This window comes from Fusarium redolens (genome assembly GCF_020744475.1).
Source record: "Fusarium redolens strain MPI-CAGE-AT-0023 chromosome Unknown BKA55scaffold_9, whole genome shotgun sequence".
Lineage (NCBI taxonomy): Eukaryota > Fungi > Ascomycota > Sordariomycetes > Hypocreales > Nectriaceae > Fusarium > Fusarium redolens.
This window is the reverse complement of record NW_025763672.1, coordinates 1,736,466-1,760,561: the sequence shown is the minus strand read 5'-3', so window position 1 is coordinate 1,760,561 and position 24,096 is coordinate 1,736,466. Positions and strand designations below refer to the sequence as shown.

At 49.4% G+C, this 24,096-nt stretch overlaps 7 protein-coding genes across 7 annotated transcripts; 4 read left to right on the top strand and 3 right to left on the bottom strand.

Moving 5' to 3' along the window:
• Positions 1-1,259: 1,259 nt before the first annotated feature.
• Positions 1,260-1,609, bottom strand: BKA55DRAFT_570891 (uncharacterized protein). The gene has a single exon (XM_046193028.1). It carries the CDS (start codon positions 1,598-1,600, stop codon positions 1,427-1,429), a length of 174 nt encoding a protein of 57 aa, XP_046048879.1. The 5' UTR covers positions 1,601-1,609; the 3' UTR covers positions 1,260-1,426.
• A 2,844-nt stretch (positions 1,610-4,453) lies between these two features.
• BKA55DRAFT_513060 (major facilitator superfamily domain-containing protein) lies at positions 4,454-6,142 on the top strand (the record flags this gene model as incomplete). The annotated part of the gene is made up of 3 exons (XM_046187862.1): positions 4,454-4,520; positions 4,570-4,935; positions 4,986-6,142. The coding sequence occupies 3 exons, from the start codon at positions 4,454-4,456 to the stop codon at positions 6,140-6,142; spliced, it is 1,590 nt and encodes a 529-aa protein (XP_046048878.1).
• A 594-nt stretch (positions 6,143-6,736) lies between these two features.
• On the top strand, positions 6,737-8,207 carry BKA55DRAFT_570886 (uncharacterized protein). The gene has a single exon (XM_046193027.1). The coding sequence runs from the start codon at positions 6,875-6,877 to the stop codon at positions 8,105-8,107; it is 1,233 nt and encodes a 410-aa protein (XP_046048877.1). The 5' UTR covers positions 6,737-6,874; the 3' UTR covers positions 8,108-8,207.
• A 33-nt stretch (positions 8,208-8,240) lies between these two features.
• On the bottom strand, positions 8,241-10,461 carry BKA55DRAFT_395894 (uncharacterized protein). The gene is made up of 4 exons (XM_046186037.1): positions 9,603-10,461; positions 9,435-9,550; positions 9,299-9,383; positions 8,241-9,246 (listed from the first exon to the last, which is right to left on the bottom strand). The coding sequence occupies exons 1-4, from the start codon at positions 9,970-9,972 to the stop codon at positions 8,375-8,377; spliced, it is 1,443 nt and encodes a 480-aa protein (XP_046048876.1). The 5' UTR covers positions 9,973-10,461; the 3' UTR covers positions 8,241-8,374.
• Positions 10,462-13,548: 3,087 nt separating this feature from the next.
• Positions 13,549-19,429, top strand: BKA55DRAFT_570876 (DNA topoisomerase). Its single transcript, XM_046193026.1, has 4 exons — positions 13,549-13,896; positions 14,117-17,440; positions 17,486-17,755; positions 17,805-19,429. The coding sequence occupies exons 1-4, from the start codon at positions 13,621-13,623 to the stop codon at positions 19,146-19,148; spliced, it is 5,214 nt and encodes a 1,737-aa protein (XP_046048875.1). The 5' UTR covers positions 13,549-13,620; the 3' UTR covers positions 19,149-19,429.
• A 232-nt stretch (positions 19,430-19,661) lies between these two features.
• On the top strand, positions 19,662-20,711 carry BKA55DRAFT_513485 (TAP42-like protein; the record flags this gene model as incomplete). The annotated part of the gene is made up of 1 exon (XM_046187897.1): positions 19,662-20,711. One exon carries the CDS (start codon positions 19,662-19,664, stop codon positions 20,709-20,711), a length of 1,050 nt encoding a protein of 349 aa, XP_046048874.1.
• A 267-nt stretch (positions 20,712-20,978) lies between these two features.
• Positions 20,979-23,555, bottom strand: BKA55DRAFT_594892 (uncharacterized protein; the record flags this gene model as incomplete). The annotated part of the gene is made up of 2 exons (XM_046195723.1): positions 20,979-22,769; positions 22,932-23,555. The coding sequence occupies 2 exons, from the start codon at positions 23,553-23,555 to the stop codon at positions 20,979-20,981; spliced, it is 2,415 nt and encodes an 804-aa protein (XP_046048873.1).
• Positions 23,556-24,096: the final 541 nt, after the last annotated feature.

Below are 24,096 nucleotides of genomic sequence, written 5' to 3'. Positions count from 1 at the left end.
TTTCACGACCGTTCTAAGCTTGGTCTGGGGGGCGGCAACGTTTGATCTGACTTCGAAGCATCTAGATGGCGTGGTAACGTCTTCTTGGTTTGGGCTGAAGCAAGAATGAGGGGTTCAATCAGTTGCAATTGGTCCAGCCGGTAAGGCAGTTTAAGAATTCCAATTTAGATTAGTGGTAGACACATCTTGCAGATGAGTTCAAGCAAACTTGAGAAGATGTACGCCACATGCAGCATGCATCTGAAGCTGCTGATGTGCCACTTCAACAAGGGAATCCCATACGCTAGCTAACCGAGACAACTTATGATAATGTGATGCATGCAGCCGGGGCATGATATGCGATCGCCCGCTGTGTTCACGACGCTTGGGCATCTGATCTGATGTTATAGAAGGAGGATAGGGGAGGTCAGAAAACGTAGGACCTCGATCTCAAGGGATGAAATACTTAGTTCAGTTTACTTTAGTTTACAATAAACTGAGGAGACTTTTGTCAAATTATCCCAAGATCCGTGACTTAGGTCCCCGGTCTTCGTGTTGCGTGAGGGGACGGAGGTGCTCATGTAATGAGTTAGAGTAAAATGAGGCATTTCGGGATAGTTTCCACAGTGGCTCCCAGCTCAAAACACGCTAAAGCTGTTGTTTTTGTTCACTTGGAAGAATAGTAACATATCTTGGGATGCAGCCCCACATTGCATTACAAGTCAGTTTCTCTGTGCGGGGATTGCCAGCATTTGCTCGCCTATCCGCAATTAGACGAGGCCTGGACCTCATGTTCTGGCTTGGTAGCTTAACCTGGTCTGGTAGTTGCGGATCATCGGGATATTTTGGAAAGAGTCCTGTGGTCGTTACAGTCAAAAGTGCCAGGCTGGCAACACGAGTCGCGCTTGGGTCGGTGAGCGAGCCGATGGTCCGAAGAGATTCAAAGGCGACGGAACAACTGGGAGTGATACTCTGTGACCATTTGAAGACTTCGGACCGTTAACGTGAAGATCCTAGCCCGGTTTAATCCTTCAATCAGCAGTCTCACACAAATATCAGCCTGAAAGCCGCTCTCTCTCATCCTCGACTCAGATGCTGCCGTTGTCGCAGCCGTGTTCATGGTGTGTCGTTGAAATAGTCCCACCTTGACTGGTGGAGTCGGCGCAGAGGACAAGGCGGGAACTAGCGCAGGCAGTTTTTAGCCGCTTCGTTTGATGCATACGCTGAGATGCGGTGGGTAATTAGTGCAGGAAGCCCTAGGCGACAGTGGGCCCAGACAGGTCTTTTCAATGTGTAGCGCAAAGAGATGAAGAAGAATCTCTGGGAGACCACGGGGCCAAGTTCAAGAGAGCCATGGACCACGCGATCCAATTCAAACCCCCCCCGCATTCAGAAGGCTTAAGCGTTTAGTCACCAGAATCTCCCTGTTTTCCCTTGGTAGTCCAGTTCATGCCTTACATGATGAGTGAGGGTTGGTAGGATTAGCAAAAGGCGGTGGACGTTGAGTCCTGCAACTGTATGGTGGCTGGGTCTCATTGCTCGCACTACCACAAGAGCCTAGAGGTAAGCTGGTGACTCGGCACGGAGCACTATCGGCGATTGACCAAAGTGCAAATTGCATGGAACCATGATTGCAGCGCAGGCAGCGCAGTGTGCTTGGGATGCAGGTCAACAGCTGGTGGGTCGCTCAACGACAGGCCAGACGCTGGTGATCTGCGAGATAAGCAAAGACACTCAATTTAGGTTGCCGAAGGAAATGACCTTTGTGGACGCATGTGAAACGACAGTCAAGCCATGAATGGCCAAAATGCACAAGTTATGTATCATTTCGTCGAATGACATACACAATTGAAGGTCAGACGGGGAAAATGACGATGTTTGACAAAGGGGGAACTGAATTGTTCGACCATCGAGATGGAGGCCAGAAAGGTGTGTTGTGGACGGGACGAGGGAGGCCAGAAGATGGAGGGGTGTCAGTACTGGTCGTAAAGTTTCCGAGGAATCTCACAGAGACCACAGTCTCGGATGGAACTAGCAGCCAAGCGGGCGCACAGACTCCCACCACCAGCCAAGCAATGCAAGCATCAAGTGAAGAGGCGCCAGCGCCAAACCCAACTCGCAAAAGTCGCACGTTGCAGTAACATCAACTTTTCCGCTTTCAACTCACCTGCAGCCGTCTAATCTCTCTTCTTTAGCCTCAAGGTCCCCTTATCCGCTCAATGGATGCACCCGGTTCTCGGAATGTTTTTCCAGGGTCGCTTTTGTTGACATGTGTCCTTCTACGTTGTTTGTTTTGACCGTTGTTTAGCGCGCCACCGACATGATTGCCAATGATGTCGGGAAGTGGTAAATTATTGCTTTTGCCGTGTTCTGGGATCTGAAACCCGATCTGCCACTGACGTTGTTGAGCCGCATCCTTTCCCAAGGTTCGTATCTCGCTTTACAGAGAATCAGAGATGTTAGAGCTTGAATCCACCAGTAGCGGAGCTTGGCCGGTATTACGCAGGGTTGCAGTCGCAGCAAGGACCTTGTTCGTAGTTGAGTTGCATGGAACCATCTGGATTACTGGGATCTGCTCAAGTCCGTGAGAGTGAGGAGATGATGAAATGGATACACAGTCACAACCACAGCATACAAGCAAACGTTTGAGAGTGTGTCGATAATGAATATCACCCATATTTCCAGGATATGATATTGGTTTGAGATATTGATCGCTTTTCTTTTCAACGCTGGAGGTATCACTGACTTAACCAACTGAGTCTTCATGACGGCTCTGCAGATTGTGTGGCTGATGCAAGCCATGACATGGCTTGAGTCGTTACGCAGCGCTTAAAATTGATGTTACGAAAAGAATAATTCAACACCAGAGACAGTCTTGCGTAGTCGCTCAATGCCCGGTCATCGGCTCCGATGGGAACGAACGAATGCAATGCAACGAAACAACCAGAAGAGAGAATTTTCAATTCCAGGTGGCGGGTCTAAACAAAAGACACAGCCAATCATTACATACGCTCAAATCTCAGATACTGGATAGAGTCATACGCTAGAAGGAAGCTCTGGCCTCAATGGCATCCTAGGGATGGCCCACCGGCAATCGACATGCATGCGACGTTGAGGATGGAACCTTGATACAGACCACTATCGGCCAAGCCGCCCAATCAAGCGACATATTTCCGTTAGCTGGTATGCAGAATCCAGGACGCTCCCGAGAGTTCCCCTCCATCTTGGGAGACCAAGACACACTTGACACGGACTTGAGTGAAGCAACACCAACACCAACGCCAACGACTCCATCGGTCCCGTCTAACGATGGCTCCATTCACTCACTTTCTGTGTTCAAGTGATCACCTGCCGACAGTCCGGAAATGTACCTGCGATAGTCCGTGGAGCAGTCTCGTCTTCCTGTATCACGAGACACTTCATGCCTGCAGTCAACAGTGGCATGAGAAGAGCATGAAAGGTGTGGCTATCTAGTTGAGTCTCAGACCAGAGACGCATGCATATGTATATATATGAACCGATATCAGGGAGGTAAGAAGGTGTAGCGTTTCAATGCCATATCCTCGTGGCAGTGGACGGAAACACCAGAAACATTGCTCGTAAATGATTCAGAATCTCTTATCTCTGACACCTGACACCAAGACAACAAACAGGTGAAGGAAGGTCAGGCAAACTTTGACTCACTCTGGCCGCGCCCGGTGTTGTTCTACCGTCCGGTTTTTCTTCTCTGGGCCTTGTCGTATGCAACTGTTGGTTCAAATTTGCTGATGGTGTATGCAACTCCCAGCAACAAGGACAAGCTTAGCGACCGCCCCACATGCTGCAAACGAAGGTTTGACTGTTCCACTGCAACCAAAGGCCAAGTTCGTTTTTCTCCGCCGAGTAAGTTGACGGGACCTTATCGGACAGGGAGAGCGAGTGAGCGAGCGAGCGAAGCGTCTGGGCTTGTTCCAAGGTCGAAGTTGGCTTTTGATTGCGATTTCGGTCTCCACAGAAAGGCGTCGCCGCACTTACACGGGCTGATCCTCTTCTCCTTCAACTTGCACTTGCACTTTGCTTGACTGACTTTTGGTAGAAATATCCTGTCTCCCACCCTCCTTCCTTTCCTTCGTGATTGAACTTTTCCACCTGTTTAACTAACTTTCAATCTCCAAAGCTTGAATCACTTCCCATCTCCAGTCCAGTCCAGGCTCTTGTTCTTTCATCTTAACTGTTGTGATTCTGCTATTGCTGATTTCCTTGTGAAATCCCATACTGACTGGCTCTCCAAATTCTCCAACCAAACAGCCACTTCCATCTCCTCAAAGGGCCACGATAACCACCCTTCTGCCTTTTCCAATATCCCTTTCTTCGTGGAATCGTCGCTTTGCTCATTTTCCTGTCCAATTTGGGATCAAGGAGGCGATTGTTTTTGAATAAGTTCAACAATTTGCCTTTCTTTCCATCCAGGCTGTGATCCATCACAAAAGTCGCCATGGGTATCCTTCGTACTGGTCCTCGTGACCCAGATGCCTTCCCAGCCATGCAGCTCTTCCTTCTGGGTAAGATCAGGAATTACATCTTTAGCAACGTGTGCTAACTCTCCATAAGCCATTGTTCGACTCGCTGAGCCTATCGCTTTAACATCCATCTTCCCATACGCCTGGGCCCTCGTCAAAAGCTTCGAAATAGGTCGCGAAGAAGATGCTTCGTTCTACTCTGGCATCCTTATATCCGCCTTTTCGCTGGCCGAAGCTGTCATGGGAACGTACTGGGGCTCCCTATCCGATCGTATCGGCCGCAAGCCTGTTTTGATTATTGGATCTCTTGGTACAATGATCAGCATGTTGATAGTAGGAGTGGCTCCGAGCTTCGGTGTTGCCTTGTTTGGCCGTCTCCTCGGTGGTCTGCTGAACGGTAATATTGGTGTTATCCAAACCATGGTTGGGGAGCTGGTCACCAAGCCTGAGCATGAGCGTAAGTCTGCAAACCATTGCTCAAGTTCCCAGGACTGACCAATATTTTAGCACGTGCATACTCCATCATGCCTTTTGTCTGGAGCATTGGAACCATTGTTGGCCCCTCTATCGGTGGCATGTTTGCCAACCCCCATGACTCTTGGCCTGAATCTTTCCCGACCGGCAGCCTCTTCCAACGTCAGCCTTACTTGCTGCCCAACGTCATCTGCGCAGGATTGCTGCTTGTGAGCATTGTGCTCGGTTTCCTCCTCCTTGAGGAAACCCATCCCGACATGGCCCAGCACGTTCCTACCACCGAACACCACATCAGCGAGGAGACTCCTCTCATGATGAACAACCGAATGGCCACCGAGATTGAGCCGCAGGCCTATGGTGCGATAGAGACAACCGAGGAATCAACCAATGGCTCAATTGGGGACTGGGATACTCTCTGTATCGAAAACGAGAAGACAGCTGCAGCTCCCGCCAAGATCTGGAATTGCCGTGTTGTCGGCGTCATTGTCGCCTTGTCGATCTTCACTTACCATTCGATGACCTTCGACCACTTGCTGCCCATCTTCTTCGAAGACAACCGTGTTAATGCTGTGGAGATGCTCAAGCATGGCTCTATCTTTCCTTTCTACTCGCCTGGTGGTTTGGGAATGACTCCGCGAGACGTTGGTGTGATTTTGGCTGTCGATGGCGGGATTGCTTTGTTTATCCAGGTCTTCGTCTTCCCCTGGACTGTCAAGATGCTTGGAACCTATCGTCTTTTCCTGCTCGTTACTGTCCTTCACCCTATCATCTACGTGCTGATGCCCATGCTCCTCCTTGTTCCCGAGAGCCTTTTATACCCCGCTATCTACGGATGTCTTATCATCCGCAATATTCTCTCCATTATTCTATATCCTCTTCTTATGATCCTCATCAAGGAGGCTACACCCACCCCAAGCGCTCTTGGAAAAGTGAACGGCTTAGCAGCAAGTGCTGGTGCTGCTTGCCGAATGATTGCTTCGCCCGTCGCTGGATTCTTGTGGACGGTCGGTACTAAATCGGATTGCTCTGCCTTGGCCTGGTATGGTAGCGCTATTGTCGCTATTTTGGGAGCCATTCAGTGCTTCTCTGTTCCTCGCCGGCGCAATGAGAAGCCCTATGAGGAAATCTCCAAAGCACCCAACAAACAGACTGTTACAGTGACCGAGACTGAGTTCTACGACTCCCCCTGAGGAGCACGTGGCGCAGCTTGAAACTCGATCAGGTCGAACGTGCGGAAACGATTTCGCGGGTTTTTCAATCCGCTTTTAAGACTTGATTGCCTGCAGCAAGTCATACTGTTTTATACCCCGATGAGTCTGGAGTTCAAGCATGTTTTGATAATTTGCCTATAAAAACGACTGGTAGATGGGATGGTGTTATCACGGCCGCTCTTACGAAGTTATGTATACCCCAGGTATAATGATTGATTTGGTTTGGGATGACTTTTTGCCTTTCGGAGTTGGACTTGATTATTGAAGAAAAGAGTTTTGACACGGTGTGTATTTAATCTTGATTTGGTTTACTGTTGGAGATAGGCTTTGGTATATCAGTTAGATAAAAATGAGGTAAATAGAAATAGAAGTAATTACAGATATGTCCATTCCCACCTGGGTGCTTTAGTGAATTAACGCTTTCAATTGTCACAGAAAGGGAATAAGGATCGCCTTTCTCATTGGAATTTATGTAATGGCTTGTGTTCAATTGTTCGTGTAATAGTAAGAGGTCCCTCTGAGGATGCTGAGTCGCGATAGTTGGTTGATGCCCAATAGAATTTTCGCCACCCACCAAAAGTTGGAGAAAGCTCAAATTTTAGCAATCGAGTCACTTTGAACCCACCCACCAGTGACATCTGAATCATAAGACTCACAACAAAAGCCCCAAGTAGACAACAGTGGCAGATTTATTTGTTCTACGAGGGAAAAATGAAAATCGAGGAAATTACCGACAAGATGGATGAGGCCATGAAGCTGGAGCAGGCCTCATCACAGCCAAATACCAGCGCCACAGAGGCCACAAAACCTGAACTCCCCCCAGCTCATGCCATCGCCAGCGGAAAGACTGTCGACGAAGTATGGGAGGATCTCAACAAGTCGCCCCTTTTCATGACAGACCTCGATGCCAACGAGGAAAATGAAGACATTGCCGCACTGCAGGCTCTTGCGTATGAAGGCACGCCACTCGAGAACGGCCAGGAGTTCAAGGAGCGTGGAAATGAGTACTTCAAACTCAAGAGCTACGCCGATGCAAAGGAGTTTTACGGAAAGGGTATTGCTATTCTCGCTGGCGAAGAGCGCAAGCGCGCTAGGGGCGAGCAGACAAAAAACCAGGAGGGTGTAATCGACACTGAGGAAGAGATTCAGAAGCAGCGCGAGACTCTTGAAACGCTTTATGTTAACCGGGCAGCGTGCCACCTTGCTGTTAAGAACTACCGCAGCTGCTGGCTTGATTGCGCTGCGGCGTTGCGCCTCAACCCGCGAAACATCAAAGCATACTTCCGCAGTGCGCGAGCGCTCCTTGCAGTGGACCGTATCGAGGAGGCTGATGATGTTTGTGCGCGGGGTCTTTCGTTAGACGAGAATAATTCTTCGTTGCGTGCTGTAGCGGACGATATCATTAAGCGAGCTAAAGAGATCGACGCTCGACGAAAGAGGGACGCAGAGCGCGAAGCAAAAGAGAAGCGACGTGCACTTCTCATCAAAGCCGCACTGCGAGCGAGGAATATTCCCACACGCACAACTTCTCAACCACCAGAGATGGAAGACGCGGGTATTGCGCTCCTCCCAGATCCTGATGATCCCCGCAGTACGCTTGCGTTCCCAACAGTGCTGCTGTACCCTCTGCACCTGGAGTCTGATTTCATCAAGGCGTTTGAGGAAACACACTCGCTTGAGGATCATCTGAGCTATATTTTCCCTCTGCCGTGGGACAAGGAGGGTGTGTACACGACAGCAGGCGTGGAGGCGTTTGTGGAAACCACACAGGGCGGTCTACTCAAGATGGGCAAGCGGGTGCCGCTGCTGAAGGTTCTGGGAACGGGTAAGGTTGAGGTAGTGGACGAGGTGGTGAGGATCTTTATCGTTCCTAAGGATAAGGCGGAGGCATGGACAAAGGAGCACAAGGCGAAGAGAGCGGCTGAAAAGGGAGAGGCAAGCTGATGGATGATTAGAAAGAATATGAAGAAAAAAGTTACTGTGTTTTACAAAAATGTTCGTGTACTAACTAAGACTTGTGATTGCTGTTTCCTAGACCCTAAACGATGTGCTATATGCAGTTACGACATGATCGAGATATCGCCAGATACTGATAATTGAGTAAAATAAAGTGCCCGAACTTTTCCATTCTATTCGCTGTTGGTAGTATAACCCCCAAAAGACTCCTTTGTCGATAGAAACCCATTGCGCCCTTTCCCCTTTCTATCACAGTTATTTTGACAACGAAGTGGCTCGCAGTCTCTTCTTGCGATGTCCTTCCTCCAGCGCAGGCTGCAACTGGATGGGAGGCGGCGACTCGATGGTGTTGGGAGCAGAAGGCCCCTGGTCCTGCATTTTGAGGTTTAAGAGAAGCATAGCTGCGTCCTTCTGGGCCGCATCAGGTACGCTGTGTGGTGTCTTGATCACTCGTTGCCTCATAGGGCTTACCTCAGGGGTCGAAGCCATGAGAGTAGATCTAGGGCTCATGGCAGGACTGGCACTTTCTCTGTAGTAGCCCTCCCAGTCTTCGTAGTCCAATCGTCTCTTAGGTCCCCAGGAAGCAGACGAGAGAGCCGATTCATTCTGCAAGGGTGGGATGCGAGGCACCGCACTGAGCCAGGGATTGGGCTCAGGGCTAGACGGGTTCGCAACGGTCCAGCTGGACCCCGGACGAGACGTCACCATATATCCAGGAAGTCCCGAACCGCTACTCGAGGCTGAGTTGGGAGCTGACATGTAGTGGCGTTCGACGTCGCTGTCCATGGCCCACGATGGATCACAGAACAGACGGGGTCGGAATCGATGCCGGCGCTCTTGTTGGGCATAGATGCCCTGCGGAATACTTCGATCGTCTCTTGGATAGCTCGTAGCGCCTTGGAAGCTAGGTGGGATAGTACTCATGTGCATACGCCGAGCCATTTCGGCTTCATGGGTAGCTTCGACGATTATTTGCGGGCTGATGACCATGCGGCCATGCTCAGGCGCGCTGGGATGAATGCAAATAGACGGAAAGTCCGGGCCAAAGATTGGAATCAAGGCCCCCGCGATGGAGTAACAGAAGGTTGCGCAGATAGCTCTGGCACAAGTGTATGGCATCCAATAACCTGCATAGACCGATGAGCGAACGACTAGAAGACGCTGAGGGCTGGAACATACCTTGAGCAGCTATAGAACCTCCAGTAATGCTATGTGTGATTTCTTTGAGCCCTGGATTGAGGCCTAACATCTTTGCCGGCACCGTCTATTCCATCGACAGTTAGTATAGGCGTGTGAGGCTTGTTCTTCTACTTGCCTTTCCATAGCCGCGACATTTGAAGAAAGGGGTCATGCGAACGAGCCCAACATTGTAGTCCCACATCACAGCGTACTCAACGTTCTGTTCAGTCAAGGTAAACTCGTATTTGAAAACTGTTGGGCCTGCGTCAGTAATCGGTGATCAACGTCAAACTTGGTTACTTACCCTCGAAGCTCTCTCGTCCTGTCTTTTCGTAAAAGTCCTTTTTACCGCTGTTGTATGGGATGTGAAGGCTTGTATCCTGAATGCTCCCAAAAGGCTTGACTCGGAATCGGTGTATCTCTTGCAAAGCAATCTCGTCGAGACGCTCGAAAGGGTGAAACTTGACTGGGCCGCGCAGCTTCGATTTGGCCATGTTGTTGGCATCTTTGAGCCCAGCTCTATCAGAAGCCATCATAGAACGGTTCCGAGATTGATTTGATGGTTCTTCGGAATTAGAGATTGGTGGGAACTCGAGCGCAAGACTTGGTCGAGGAAAGGGGGAAGCATTATCTCCAGTTGGTGCTGGGTTCAGGAGACCTTTAAGGGACAACATGATGAAAACCAGTAAAGTTTGCCAGAAATACCAGAAACAGAAGTTTGAGATGCGCAATGATGTTCGCGAGATGCAGGAGGCCAGAGATTGGCCGTAAAGAGATGGCTAAACCAAGTGGTTTGGATAGCACAGCGGGCAGCGGCCGTGATATAACTACTTCTGGATTGCAGGGAAGGACAGGCAGCCGCAACGCTACAGCTGGTGGAAACTCTTCGCCTTTCAAGTCACTCCTCAGCTTGACAAACAAGTCGGGGAAGGGCAAATATGCCTGCGTGTACCGAAATAGGCGGTGGTGAGGAACCCCAGCCTGAGCTGGCTCGGCCAGCAAAGTTGCTCGGGAACCTGCAACTCCAAAAGTCGGTCGCGCCTTGTTTAGGTCAGGTCGACACTCTTCGTTATGTTTTCTTTGTTCTTTCTGTTTCAATGCCGGCTTCCAAGGGGCTAGAGCTCCGTTGACGAGCTCCCACCGCCTGGTGCTAGCAGATACTAGGAACAGCCACCAAGTGATAGATGACGGAACGATGTCGGAGCAGGGTATTAATGATATAGTAAAAGAAATTGGGCTCAGTTTAAAGCCTTGGGAGAAATGCAAGGATGAGGTTTCCAGATAGTTTGATGAACAGGCACGTATTGTTGCGTTGTCCCACTGCTACGGTTTTGCTCATTCACCTAGGAGATATGTTTGAGTCCAGAGTCCCGCTTTATCAAACAGCTCCTCTATATCCTCTGGAATTCCCCTCCACATTAGGAGGACCATATGGCAGAAAGAACTGCAACAGGGGTGCATATTAGAGCTGTTGGGTGTGGATAGGTCAGCCTTCACTCCGTGCCGTCCGTTACACGCCCGGATACATCCTCTCTTCTCCTCTAAACTCGACAGGGCACCACACAATCATGGCTTCATCTGATTAATATTGCAGTTCGTCTCTCATTGATTGAATGGCTAACTCCCCGGTATAGTCAGGAGGCTGGAGAACGAGACTGAACTTTGAGCCGCAAATGAGAGCCAAGAATAACGAATTGGTTGTCTTGTCTTCTAGAGGCCGCCCCACGGGCTCAGAGTCAGAATGAAGTACAGGCGGATGCTTGCATACCACATCGTCCAGGACCTTCTACCCCAGTCTGTTTTCTCATATCTGTACAACAGGAGACAGCGGTCCTGCTGCCACTGAGGTTCTGTTGTTCATCTCACCACTCCCTTAGAATTGCTCGAGTCGCCCCCACGTGTCAGTATGACAACTGACAGCTAGAAGGGGCACGCTTCCTTGCTGAGACGGCTTACACATAAACATCTCCAACAAGCTTATCAGACGTGTCTTCCGTTTCTGCGGTCAGTAAATATATGAGGTGGCAATGGTTTGTCAGGGATACGTCTCATGGGTCCTTCTATTCAGACCAAAGACCTGTGCATAGCCGTTGCATACTACACCAGTGGTATGTTTCTGATGAGAATTCGATGGCGCTTCCAGAAGTCAGTCTGTTAGCTTTCTCCCTCATATGATCTGTCGCGGTGAAGCCAGAAACAAACCTGTCATGTCTCTGGCCTTTGTTACTCTCACGAGCTCTCAGGCGTACAGACACAAGAAAAATCCCCGAGAGGGAACACAAGCCTATGCCAAATACGCTCGCCCCTCCTGCCCTTGGAGTGGCCTTCAATGTTTTGGCTTTCATTTACCATTTGATCCAAGTTACGATTGCGTCAGTCTTGAAAGGGCCTGGGGAACCTGTTGCGCGTTGTGCCCTCCATATCGTCAACTAGCATAGTATGACTACACCCAGATCTATGAAATACGATGTCAATGACCTAAGCCACCATAACTTTGTTGCATGACTTCTTCTACTCTCTTGTCGTGAGTAAGCATGAGACTCTGGTCGAAGTCGGTGACCTTTTGGCAGGCATCACCGTCTCGCGAAATTCATCACATCTGACGCGACCAGCCGACGGCTCGGGCAGCGACACTCTTCCGGGGTCGGGTCTTCTGTCCACTTATTCGAAGTGGCCAGTGATGGTGCTGTCACTGAATAGCGACTAATCTGTCACCCAGAAGACGCAAAAAGGGTAGAGGCAGGGCCCAACAACGGGTTATGGCGTTTCTTGAGTGAACACCGTCTTAGTCTGCAGCATTTGGGCATTGAGGCACTGTCTGAATATCTCGGTCTTCCTCATTCGGACAGCATGACATCCGTGCCTAATTTTGAAAGATGAACAACATGTTTGACATCTTACCAAGCTTATCGGACCGAGCTCTGACGAATTTGGAAACGACTGATTGTCCAAATCGGTATCAGAGTAGATGAATTCCTTCTTAGTTCTCAAGGCTTGGTTTCAGATGATTGTACGATTTCGGAGCGGTATGACAGCGGCAGTCCATGGCGAGTTAGCGTTTCTTTTGCACCAGGCGCAGCCGAGGACACAAAACGGCTCCTTACATCGAATTCCGGGCGGTATCACCGTTCTTCCTCCCCCGTTGGTGTGGCATAAGTCTCTTTACCCGCGTAAAATAGCTGTGTTGTTTAGAGAGGCAGTGCTTCTTTGGTTAGATTTGAGGACGTTAGATGTTTGATCGAATCCAGCCTCACAGGGTACGAAGGAATGAAATGCAGCACTGGCCATACCACCCAGGTAGAAGCTAGATCGGGGCACATCCCGGTTTTGAGCGCAGTGTAAAGACAACTTCAGAATGTGGCCAAAATACCTACTTTTATATATTCAGCGATGCTATTTGATGAATAATCAAGGCGCCCATCGAATGTTAATGCAGGCACAACAAGCTTTAAGCTGATCTGGCGATGAGGCGTAAGTCGATCCCTCGTTAAGGCCTCTGGTGGTGATACGGTCCGCCTCAGACAAGCTATTCTCGAAGATGGTGAAACCAGGAGAATAAACAAGTGTTGTAGGCTTATCATCCTAAGTCGCACACTTTGACTCGGCCCGCTTAGCCCAGGCTGAGACCGGTGCATGTCTGACTTCGAGCTTGACAGGCTCTTTTCGGAGAATAAGCGACCGTGATACCACTAGAACAGGGCCGGCCTCGGATGCTTTTCAAGTTGCCGCAATTTCTATAAGGAAAGCTCCTGTTCTGGGAGATTTGTGGAACGTGTGGCACGAGCCGAAGCGTTAATCAAACGAGGTGAGTAGTGGTTTGCTATCCTTTTATTTGTTCTGGAGATGATTTCATCCCACCTTAATCAAAATGAGGTCCTGCTTGGCCTGAAGAGGTCTTGAGCCGAGAGTAAGTTTGCATAAGGGGAGCCTTGAGTTCATCCCGTCTTTGAGCAAACCGGTGAGGCGAGGAGTATCGGGTTTGACAGAAACAAATTCATGTCTCCCGAAACTCGACAGAGTTTGCAGAAAAACTTTCTTTGCAAGCAAATCGAGCGTCAAAAAAGGTGTACACAATCGACAACCCAAAGCCATTACCTTCTTCAACCAGACGTCTCTTCCACCCACACCAGTCTACAAGATCATGTGCCAGGTCACGAGGTCTGGCGTTTAGAAGTGATGAGCTGGTCGGCCTGAGGCATTAATGCGCGGCCCCACGGCGGGCGGAAGTGGGTCGCCAACGTCGCGTCCCTGTAAGATTTGTTTACAATAGGGACCCTTGATTGTCACAACAACACAATAAGGTAGGACTGTTTTAATTGTTGATGGGAAGTCTGGCACCTTTTGTTTCCTCATTTTTGTTATCGCGACTCTGTACGCGTGCATCACCATTCGCTCGGTCTGCTCATCCTTCATTCTCGACCCCATTGTCCTTGTTTTGTCCCTCATTGAGACCCCTGTATTCAACTTCATTGTCCTTAAATTCTGTCCTGGCGCCCCGAGCCAGATTCTTTACCCTCTCTGCAAACAACAACAAGATGGACTCCGATGCGTCCATGTTCAGTCTTGGGGAGGAGTCAGATGGCTACGTCCCTGAAACCGTAAGTATTCTTCTCTTTTACCCCTCTTTTGTCAACACAATAACTCGATTTGCGCATTGTATGCCTGTTTACCTTCTTCTATTTGCCTGCTCTGCCTGTCAGACCGCATCACAATCTTTCAACCCCTCTCTTCAAGCTTATTCGCATCAAGCGACTTTCTTGCCAAACACTTTCGTATCTGCGCTTCCTTCACAAACGTAATCTGACATTTCCTTGACAGAAGGTGAAACCCAAAGCCGCACCAAAGAAGGCTGCTGCGCGGCCGGCCGTAAAAAAGATGGTGCAAACAACACTTAAAACGAAGAGCGCTCCCAAAAAGCGCCCAACACCGGAGAGCGATGACGATGATATGAGCGTTGCTTCGGGTTTCTCAAACACACCCCCCAAGGCTAAAAAGCAAAAAAAGGAGCCTGCAGTCAGCAAGTCTTCTGGCGCGCCCTTGGAGGAGCTCGAGAATGATAGCATGGTAATTGACAGCCCCGCCAAACCTGGCAAGAAGAAGACGGCCACCGAAATGTACACGAAGCTGTCACAACTGGAGCACATCCTCAAGCGACCTGATACATACATCGGTTCTGTCGAGAGAACGGAACAACAGATGTGGGTTCTGAACAAAGAGACCCAGTTGATGGAGTACAAGAATGTTAGCTTTGTACCTGGCCTTTACAAGATTTTTGACGAAATCTTGGTCAACGCTGCCGATAACAAGCAGCGCGATGGCTCCATGACGTACATGAAGATCAATATCGATCGTGAGAACGGTGTGATCAGCGTCGAAAACAACGGAAAGGGCATTCCTATTGTTGTTCACGAAAAGGAGAAAATCTACATTCCTGAGCTTATCTTCGGACATTTGTTGGCGGGTTCCAACTTCGACGACGACGAGAAGAAAACTGTTGGCGGTCGTAACGGTTACGGTGCCAAGCTGTGTAACGTCTTCAGCACTGAATTCAACCTTGAATGCCAAGACAGTGAGCACGGCAAGAGGTACAAACAGACCTGGAGAAACAACATGCAGACCATGGAGAAAGCCAAAATCACCAGCAGCAAAACCTCAGATTTCACCCGAGTGACCTTTAAGCCCGATTTCAAGCGTTTTGGTATGGAAGATGGCATCGATGATGATCTTGAGTCCCTCCTTCACCGCAGAGTTTACGACATGGTGGGCACGATTCGAGGAATCAAGGTTTTCCTCAACGGCGAGCAGATCAAGATCAAGGATTTCAAGGCCTACTGTGATCTCTACGCCAAGTCCATCGCAAAGGAGAGAAGCACAGAAGAGGGAGGCGCTCCGACCTGTACTGTTGAGATGGATAAGGACAAGTCGCATCCTCGTTGGGAGGTTGGCTTTGCTGTTTCTGACGGTACTTTTCAACAAGTATCCTTCGTTAACTCGATCGCTACAACTAGTGGAGGCACTCATGTCAACTACATCGCCGACCAGGTCACTGAAGCTCTTCTCAAGGCTTTGAACAAGAAGCGCAAGGGCCATGCTTTGAAGCAGAGTCATCTCAAGAATCATATTTTCATTTTTGTCAACTGTTACATCAACAATCCAGCCTTTACTTCGCAAACAAAGGAGCAGATGACCACCAAGCCAAGCCAGTTTGGTAGCAAATGCAAACTGGGTGAAGACTTCCTCAAGAAGATCGCAAAATCCGATGCTCTTCAAAACATCCTGGATTTTGCTGAGAAGAAGGCAGACAAGATGTTGGCCAAGGGTGATGGAAACAAACGAAGCCGAGTCAACAACGCAAAACTAGTCGAAGCCAACTTTGCTGGCACCAGAAGAGGTCACGAATGCACTCTGATCTTGACAGAAGGTGACTCTGCCAAAGGTTTGGCAGTTTCTGGTCGTGCAATTCTCGACCCAGACCGCATTGGTGTTTTCCCACTTCGTGGAAAGCTTCTTAATGTGCGAGACGCTTCAGTTGATCAAATCATGAAGAACGCCGAAATTCAGAACATCAAACAGTTCCTGGGTCTCAAGCACAAGCAAACATACACGGATACGAAGAACCTTCGGTATGGCCATTTGATGATCATGGCTGATCAGGATCATGACGGCAGTCATATCAAGGGACTTCTCATCAACTTCCTTCAGGTTCAATTTCCATCACTTCTCAAAATCCCTGACTTCTTCCGAGAGTTCATCACACCTATCGTCAAGGTTTGGCAGGGTCCCAACCCCAAGAAGCCCCAGCGATTAAAGTCTTTCTTCACACAACCTGAATATGAAGAGTGGAAGGAAGATCACAAAACCGAACTCACGCGATGGCACTCTAAATACTTCAAGGGTCTGGGAACAAGCTCCAACGAAGACGCACAAGTCTATTTTACCAACCTCGATGACCACTTGAAGGAATTTGACACCATGAAGCCTGAGGAAGCTGACCTACTAGAGCTGGCTTTCTCCAAGAAGAAAGCAGATGCCAGAAAGGAGTGGCTTGGTAACTTCGTGCCGGGCACATATCTCGATCACTCAACCAAGTCAATCACATATTCTGACTTTATCAACAGAGAACTTATTCTCTTCAGTATGGCTGATAACATGCGATCCATCCCGTCCGTACTGGATGGCTTCAAGCCTGGTCAGCGTAAGGTCATATATGCCTGCTTCAAGAGAAACTTGGTCAAAGACAAGAAGGTCGTTGAATTGGCTGGTTATGTCTCCGAACAGACTGCCTACCATCACGGTGAACAGTCTCTCCAGCAGACTATCATTGGCCTAGCCCAGAATTTCGTCGGTTCAAACAACATCAACTGTCTAGAACCCAGTGGAAACTTCGGTTCTCGACTTGCCGGTGGATCTGATGCTGCCAGTCCTCGTTACACCTTCACTCGTCTGTCTCCGTTCGCCCGCAAGATCTTTCACCCTATGGATGAGCCAAACTTGATGCATCATTATGAAGATGGCAAGAAAATTGAACCAATGGTGTATGCTCCAATCATCCCCATGGTTCTGGTTAATGGTGCCGATGGCATTGGTACAGGTTGGAGCACTTCCATTCCCAACTATCACCCGATGGATATTGTCAAAAACCTGAAGCGTCGAATGGGTCGCTTGGATGACAATGATCTTGAGGAAAAGCCCTTCGAAACCATGATGCCCTGGTTCCGTGGCTGGAAGGGTACACCCGAGGCTGCTGGCGCAGACCGGTACAAGTTCAATGGTATTGCCTATCCAAACGAGCAGAAGGATAACGAAGTTGTCATCACCGAATTGCCCATTCGTGTGTGGACCGACGACTTCAAGGGCAGACTGGAGAAGATTATCGCCGGTGTTGACGGCCCAGCTTGGATCAAGGATTACAAGGAATTCAATGATCACAGCACTGTTCACTTTGAGATCGCTGTGGATGATAAGCATATGGGCAAGGTCCTTGAAGAAGGCGTCCTCGAGCGCTTCAAGCTGACCAAGCAGGTCGCCACCTCCAATTTGGTTGCTTTCGACACCAGAGGCATGATTCGAAAGTACGAGAAGGTGGAGGATATCCTTGAGGAGTTCTATCTATACCGCCTCGACATGTACACTGACCGAAAGGTAAGTTCTGATCCGAAGTTTAGATGACCCAGCTAACTCTCGCAGAAACATTGGTTAGGAGTATTCCATGCAGACTATCGCAAGCTCAAGAACCAAGCCCGATTCATCAAGGAAATCATCGATGGACAGCTTGTGGTTGGCAAGAAGAAGAAGGCCGTGCTGGTGCAAGAACTTCGAGATTGTGATTACGAGGCTTTCCCCCCTGGTGGTGAGAAGAAGAAGACCGCAGATGAAGAAGATGAAGATGCCGATGAGAACCAGGACGTGGAGGGTGATTCGGAAGGTGGTGCTCGCGACTACGACTACCTCCTCTCGGTGAGTACTTACCGTATGTGAATACGTTCAGTGAACTAACGTATGGCAGATGCCCATCTGGTCCTTGACAGCTGAGCGTCTCGAGAAGCTCAAGCAAGCTATCGAGAAGAAGAAGGCGGAGCACGATGAACTCCTTGCCCTCAGTGAGAAGGATCTCTGGTGTCGCGACCTGGATGACTTCATAGCCGAATGGGAGACTCAGCTTGCAGTTGATGCTGAGATCAAGACGAGCATCCGCCGCTTGGGCCGCCGCGTTTCTAAAAAGATAGGTGCTGGCACCGCTCGTGGCCGCAAAGCCAAGGATGATGACGAGTATGAGCCTGACAAGAAAGGCCGCGGGAGGCCAAAGGCTGCAGCGTTAAAGGCGACCGTTAAGACAGCACCCAAGGTAGAGACCAAGAGTGCTCAACGGTTTGCTGAGATGTTCAGCTCCAAGCCGAAGGTCAAGAAGGAACCCAGTGCTGATGTTATGGAGCTGTCGGATCTTTCTGACGATGACTACGCTGCTCTCAGCCGCAGCAAATCATCGGCGCCTGCCATCAAGACATCCCAGTCACCTCCAACTGAGGCACCGGAGAATCCACGGGTCAAACGAGCTGCTGCGTCCAAGGTCAAGACAATCATCGACGATGACTCGGAGAGTGACGATGATCAGATGCTTGGCGACGTTGGCGCCTTGGTCAAGGGCATCGATAAGCCAGCTGGTGACCGCGAAAGGGGCAGGTTTAGTCTACATGCCATGAGCCGGCCAGACTCTAGCCAGGGCAACGCCAGTGCGACCGGACTATCTAAGTCAAGGCCCAAATCAGCCAAGGCTTTCGACTTTGATGACGACAGTCCTGACGATACCAACTATGAGCTTCTCGCCAAGTCGTCGCCACACAAGACGGCCACCAAGGATGATCATATAGACAGCTTCCTTTCTGATGATGAGCCTTTTGTTGCTCCATCCAAATCAGCTGCGACCAAGTCTAAGCCTACTAGCACGGACTCCGAAGACCCCACACCGGCTGGTCTTGCCACTGTCAAGAAGGGTCGTGGCCGTCCCACTGGCGCGAAGAGCAAAGAGCCAGCGAAGCCAAAGGCTGCTCCGAAAGCGGCCAAGACAGCTGCATCAAAGGTTGCTTCGCGTCCAGCAACTAAACAGACCACTCTATCGCCAGCAGCAAAGGCGTACGCCGCCAAGAAGGCCGTCAAGAAATCTGTCCTCGACGACGATTCAGATGAGGATATGGCTGACCCAGACTCGCCCCCTCCTAAAGCTTCCTCAAGAGCGAGACCAGGACGTGCTGCTGCTTCGAGACGACCAATCGTTGTTGACGACGACTCATCGGTTATGCAGCAAGATGATGAGAGTGACGACCCTTTCGAGGTCGATGATGACGAGGATTAGACTATTCGACCTGTGATTGAAGCCCATGGAAGGCATGGAATACTGATTGCTATTGTTCTAGAACCACTGTAGCCCGGGTTCTTTGCTATGATTTCTTGTTTGCTGAGTAGGGAGCATTGTGAGGTACAACTACAAGCGAACGGCATACTAAAAGGGAAGGGGTTTGGAATCTGAGTTAACAATTGGTTTTGGGTTCCAGGCGTCAACGGATGTGGGGCATTTGCTATTGGGAACCTGGGCGTGGTTTTTAATTGATATCCGCATATGAATAACATTGCACATTCTTCATATTAGCTTGTACATATCGCTTGACTCTTTATCGTCGTCCAATCTTAATGAAGTTGAAGATAGCTCCAGCAAAAGTCGCCTGAAGCGTGCTTATCGATAAGAGCTTGAGGTTAGCGCGGGGCTCTCATCGAAGAATCCAAGGGCTTCATCCAGATTTATCATCCCCTCCATTCGCCCCTCGTTATTTACTTCAATACACTTCACATACAGCAAATCATATTTAGAATGTCTTCAGAAGAACCCCAATCGCTACGCTCTCTCTACGAAGCCGCTGAAGAAAAGCGCCACGCTTTAGACAACGCTTTCGAGGCAACGTCCCCCGCCTACCGCTCCGATCTCGAGGCTGCGCTATCCCTCTACTCTTCTGCGCGCGACCAGATCTCAGCCCTTGCCCTTTTCTCCTCCAACGAAGGACTTGAGGACGTTTCTACATCAGACCTCCCTTATCTTCTCCTCGACGCTCACGTTGCAGAGCTCGTACAAAAGACCCCCAATCAAAGCCCTGACCAACGCCTTGAAGTCCTCTCCAAGTCTCGCGCTGCCTACGAGCGCTTCCTCGCCACCGTCGACAGCTATGCCCTAGTGCAAAAGCCTTACGATCGTGTGCTCGAGAGATACCGTGACGATCCTGAGAGATTTGCTGTTGTTGCTAGTAATGATGCTGCGGCGCGACGAGATGGCAAGATTGCGAATTATCGCGCTGAAAAAGCGCTAAAAGAGAAGTTGGAAATGTTGAGACGGAATCCGCGATATTTGGACGACGGTGATGAGGAGCTTGTGCGGGAACTTTATCTGACGCAAATCACTTTCGCGGTGCATTCTGCGCTTCAGGCGCTGGACTCGTTAAACCGTGAGGTGGAGATTCTTGCACAGGCACCTCGACCACTTGCGCCTTCAACTACAAATGCGCCATCTCCCGAAGATCACTCTTCCCGACTTGATCAGCCTCTACGCCGTCTACACTCTCTCCAAGCTGGTCCGCTGCTTTCTAAGCAAGGCAAACCTTTGCAGCCATTTACACTGCTTGGTTCACGGGATCAAATGTCACGAGATGTGTTTCGCTCAGGGCACAACTTGCCGACCATGTCCATCGATGAATATCTCGAGGAAGAGAGGAGACAAGGAAACATCCTCCAGGGTGGTGTGGAGCCGAAGAAAGTGGTGGATGAGGACGATATGGATGCTATAGATCGTGAGACGTACAAGCAGCGCGAGTGGGATGAGTTCGTTGATCATAATCCAAAGGGAGCAGGAAATACTCTTAATAGAGGTTGATATGGGTTGAATATATTGGGTGGATGTTTGGCGTTTAGGTACTTGCATAGCAGGAAATGAAAAATACAAGCACGGAATGACACGATATTTGAGCACTCATAAAAGCGGTTGACCATTTCACTCGATATGGAAAGCCAGTGGTAGGAGCTATCCCTTCCAATCTATATGCTCATGTTGTTTCAGAGACATGCATTCCCATTTTTATGAGAGTACTCAGTTTTTAGATTCTGGTGCCGTTACCCCTTTATCGTGTTCCAAAACTCATCATCAGACAATAGTATTATCACTATCATCAGAGTCCCACATGCAAGCATCATCATCACTGTCATCTATGTTTGAGCTCCAGGCTTCGGTAACGGATGCTGACTCGGAGTCTGTTGTTTCGACTGTCATGTTGACCGCTTCGCCCATTGTCTGATGGTCCGCGGGCATGGCGTACCTGGCGTTTGTGAACTCAACATCAGACTCGCCAAGGGTAAAAGACGACTCCGACGCGATGAGTCTGTCTTGAGTCATCGAAGCACCGGACGTACTGCCCCAGACTCGTAGCGCATCCATGTCGTCAATGATGGAACCACAGACACTCGAAGGGGTTGAAATTGTGTGACCTGTATGGAAACCAGGACCTGGGCCATTAGGTGCCACCAGCAAGTCCGCTGAGGGAATTGCATCCCCAAAGACGCCTCCGCTTCCGTCATCATTACCTCCACACCAAAGAGGAAGGTATTTGAGTTCGTTTTCGGTGAGTGTGAGGAGTAAATGGCGGGTCAGGTTGAGAGGAGGCTCGAAATTTTCTCGTCTCCACGAAAGAGTCAGTGGCCGCAGTCGATCTTTCACAGCAGCTTCGAGGGCACTTAGTGATACAATGGGCCTGTACGAGGAACGCATGCCCATTTCTGGGAAGTCGCGGTCTCCGAGTGCAAGAATACGACTCCACAACAGATTGTTGAATAACCTCGGCGTACACTCAAGAAAGTCGTCGAGCGCAGTTGTTGCCTCTCGAACTAGATCGGTGTATGATTTATGCATGTATCCATCCAGTTTACACCTACTATTGTTCCATCTTCGATTATCCAGTTCAACACCGAGATCGTTGTAGGGCACAGCACAGAGTAGCATCTGAATTGGATTAAAATCCATCATGATGAAAGTCATCTTGTCAAAATCCATGGGTTCCACGTATGTCAGGCGGTCTCGATCTATGTCGTTGTATGTTGCAAAGCCATCCACTGGTGGTGAGTCTATCGCGTCTTCCCATGCGTGCGTGAACTCGCGGGTCAGGGCACTCTTGAGAAGACGAAGCTTTCCCAAAGCAATTCGACCAAGGTGCGTGTTTTCCTGTTCGAGGAGCTGTTCAGTTACTTGCAGCTTGGCCCACTCGTCTATGTCCCATGAACTGAAGAGATCTGGGTTTCTGTAGGTCGCATTGATTTCTGATACTCTGTCGATGAGCGCCTGTGCTGCATGTTGCACAATATTACTGAGTTCATCGGGGAGTTGGCCTAGTCGCCTCCCAAATATCGTCGTCTGACTGTGGGAATTGTGTTTTGTTGGATCGGCGGCCAATTTGAGAGCAAGCTCGTTGACGAGGATTCTGAAAGCAGAGTCCATGACAGGAGGAATCTTGAGCAGAGACCCAATTTGCAAGGCTTCCTCGGGCAAGACCTCGATGAAAGCAGTGTTCTGGCCGTGCATTATCCATTGAGTAACACGATCGGTAAGAATGGAGCTACATTCAAAGAGGCAACTCAACTTCAAAATAGTGAATAGTCTCGGAGCTGAATCCAGGATACATCCTTTGCCTTCAATCAACATGAGCAGCCTCACGATGCCGTTTCGGTGACGAATTGGACAATAATCAGGAATATGTCGATATAGAGGTGTCTCGTAAGCCCCTTCATTCGTGGCTTTCATCTGTAGAGCACGCTCTGGGTCAAGCTTTAGCTGTTTCAACCTGTAACCGGTGGGTGCATTCCCCTCAATGGGAGTTGCGCTGTCTTGCTCGGCATGGGCATCCACACCTTCGTTGTTTTCTGGGTCTTTCGGTTGCCTGTTGCACTTGCAAATATCATCATGGCCTGTTCTCCGTGTCAGATGTGTGCTACCAGCTGGGTACAATTACTCACCACAAACTAAGAATGGATCAACGCCATTAAGAATATGTGAGCTCCACCATTTGATGATCCCAGGAGTCAAAGATAGCTCGGTCATCTGGAAAACCAATTCATCTCCTTCCGAGGGTGGAGTCAGATCAAGCAAATACTTGATACCGTCGGGTAGTTTGTTGACCATCTTCCGACGACGTTGGATTTTGAATTGATATGTAGGGCCAAGAAGTTCAGCGAATTTGGGAGAACCAGTCTCGAGCAGCTTGCTCGAGTGAACTTGGAACTTCTGTGACTTATAGACTATGCCATTGCAGTCGGTATAGTCGAGAACGCCTTTATGATGGACAGGATAGTCGATGAAAACAAGAGTGTCCCCCTGATTGAGTTCAAAGGACACCATGTGTAGTCGATAGAGTTCAAACAGCCGAGTCTGTTCGACATCCTTTTCTGGCAGAAGGTTTGACACATGGCTACTGTAGAAATTGGTTGCTTTGTTGAAGTAAGGACCCGTCCAGCTTGATAAAGGAGCTGGTTTGGGTGATAGTTGTTCGAAGGCCGTGTCGAAATCTATGTCAAGATCTTGATCTTGATATTGATATTGAGACTGAGACTGCGGTTGGGGTTCACTTTGTTGTGCGGTTTGAGCATTATGTTGAGGTAGATGGCTGTTTTGATTACGCAGATCATCCCAGGCAACATGTGCTTGACCGATCTGCCAGTCATCAGGGACATCCATTGTTGTTAAACAAACGTGGCTCACGCCGACGTGTCGAGGAAGGACGATACGGGGAATGTCTAGAGCAGTTGATATGAGATAGCAGAGGCAGTTGGAAGACTCGGTCATAGAAAATTAAAAGGCATAGATATGGTTTGACGTCAAGAATCGCAGGCAGCCAACCCAGAAGCTGTGTCGGGAGGATGGATCGCGCAGGCTATGGATGCCAGAAAAGGTTGGGTAAGACAGGAACAACATACGCAGAGAAATAGATATGCAATTATTTCAAAGAGATGTTGATGCTCTGGTTTGTTTGTTGATAGAAAGAAAGAAATAGATGAATGTAAGATGAGGAGTTGCAAGAGAGGAAAGCATCGGGCTGATGGTAAAAGTGGCAGGTAGCAAGTTTCAATCCAGCCCTACGAAAGTACCTGCACATGCCCGTGTATGCCAATTAAATACTTCCATTTTCTACCCCTCCATAACCAAGAGCTGATGCCTGAGTATGAATGTTTGATGGAGGGTTGGTTGCCTTGAGGCTGCCATGCAATCCAATGCATTA

Excerpts from the sequence above, each read along its gene's own strand:
- BKA55DRAFT_395894 (XM_046186037.1), bottom strand. The coding sequence starts at position 9,972 with ATGTTGTCCCTTAAAGGTCTCCTGAACCCAGCACCAACTGGAGATAAT. Across the intron at positions 9,384-9,434 it reads AATGTCGCGGCTATGGAAAG|ACGGTGCCGGCAAAGATGTT; the intron begins GCAAGTAGAAGA and ends TCGATGGAATAG. Across the intron at positions 9,247-9,298 it reads AGGTTCTATAGCTGCTCAAG|GTTATTGGATGCCATACACT; the intron begins GTATGTTCCAGC and ends CGGTCTATGCAG.
- BKA55DRAFT_570876 (XM_046193026.1), top strand. The coding sequence starts at position 13,621 with ATGGGAAGTCTGGCACCTTTTGTTTCCTCATTTTTGTTATCGCGACTC. Across the intron at positions 17,441-17,485 it reads ACATGTACACTGACCGAAAG|AAACATTGGTTAGGAGTATT; the intron begins GTAAGTTCTGAT and ends TAACTCTCGCAG. Across the intron at positions 17,756-17,804 it reads ACTACGACTACCTCCTCTCG|ATGCCCATCTGGTCCTTGAC; the intron begins GTGAGTACTTAC and ends AACGTATGGCAG.
- BKA55DRAFT_570891 (XM_046193028.1), bottom strand. The coding sequence starts at position 1,600 with ATGCAATTTGCACTTTGGTCAATCGCCGATAGTGCTCCGTGCCGAGTC.
- BKA55DRAFT_570886 (XM_046193027.1), top strand. The coding sequence starts at position 6,875 with ATGAAAATCGAGGAAATTACCGACAAGATGGATGAGGCCATGAAGCTG.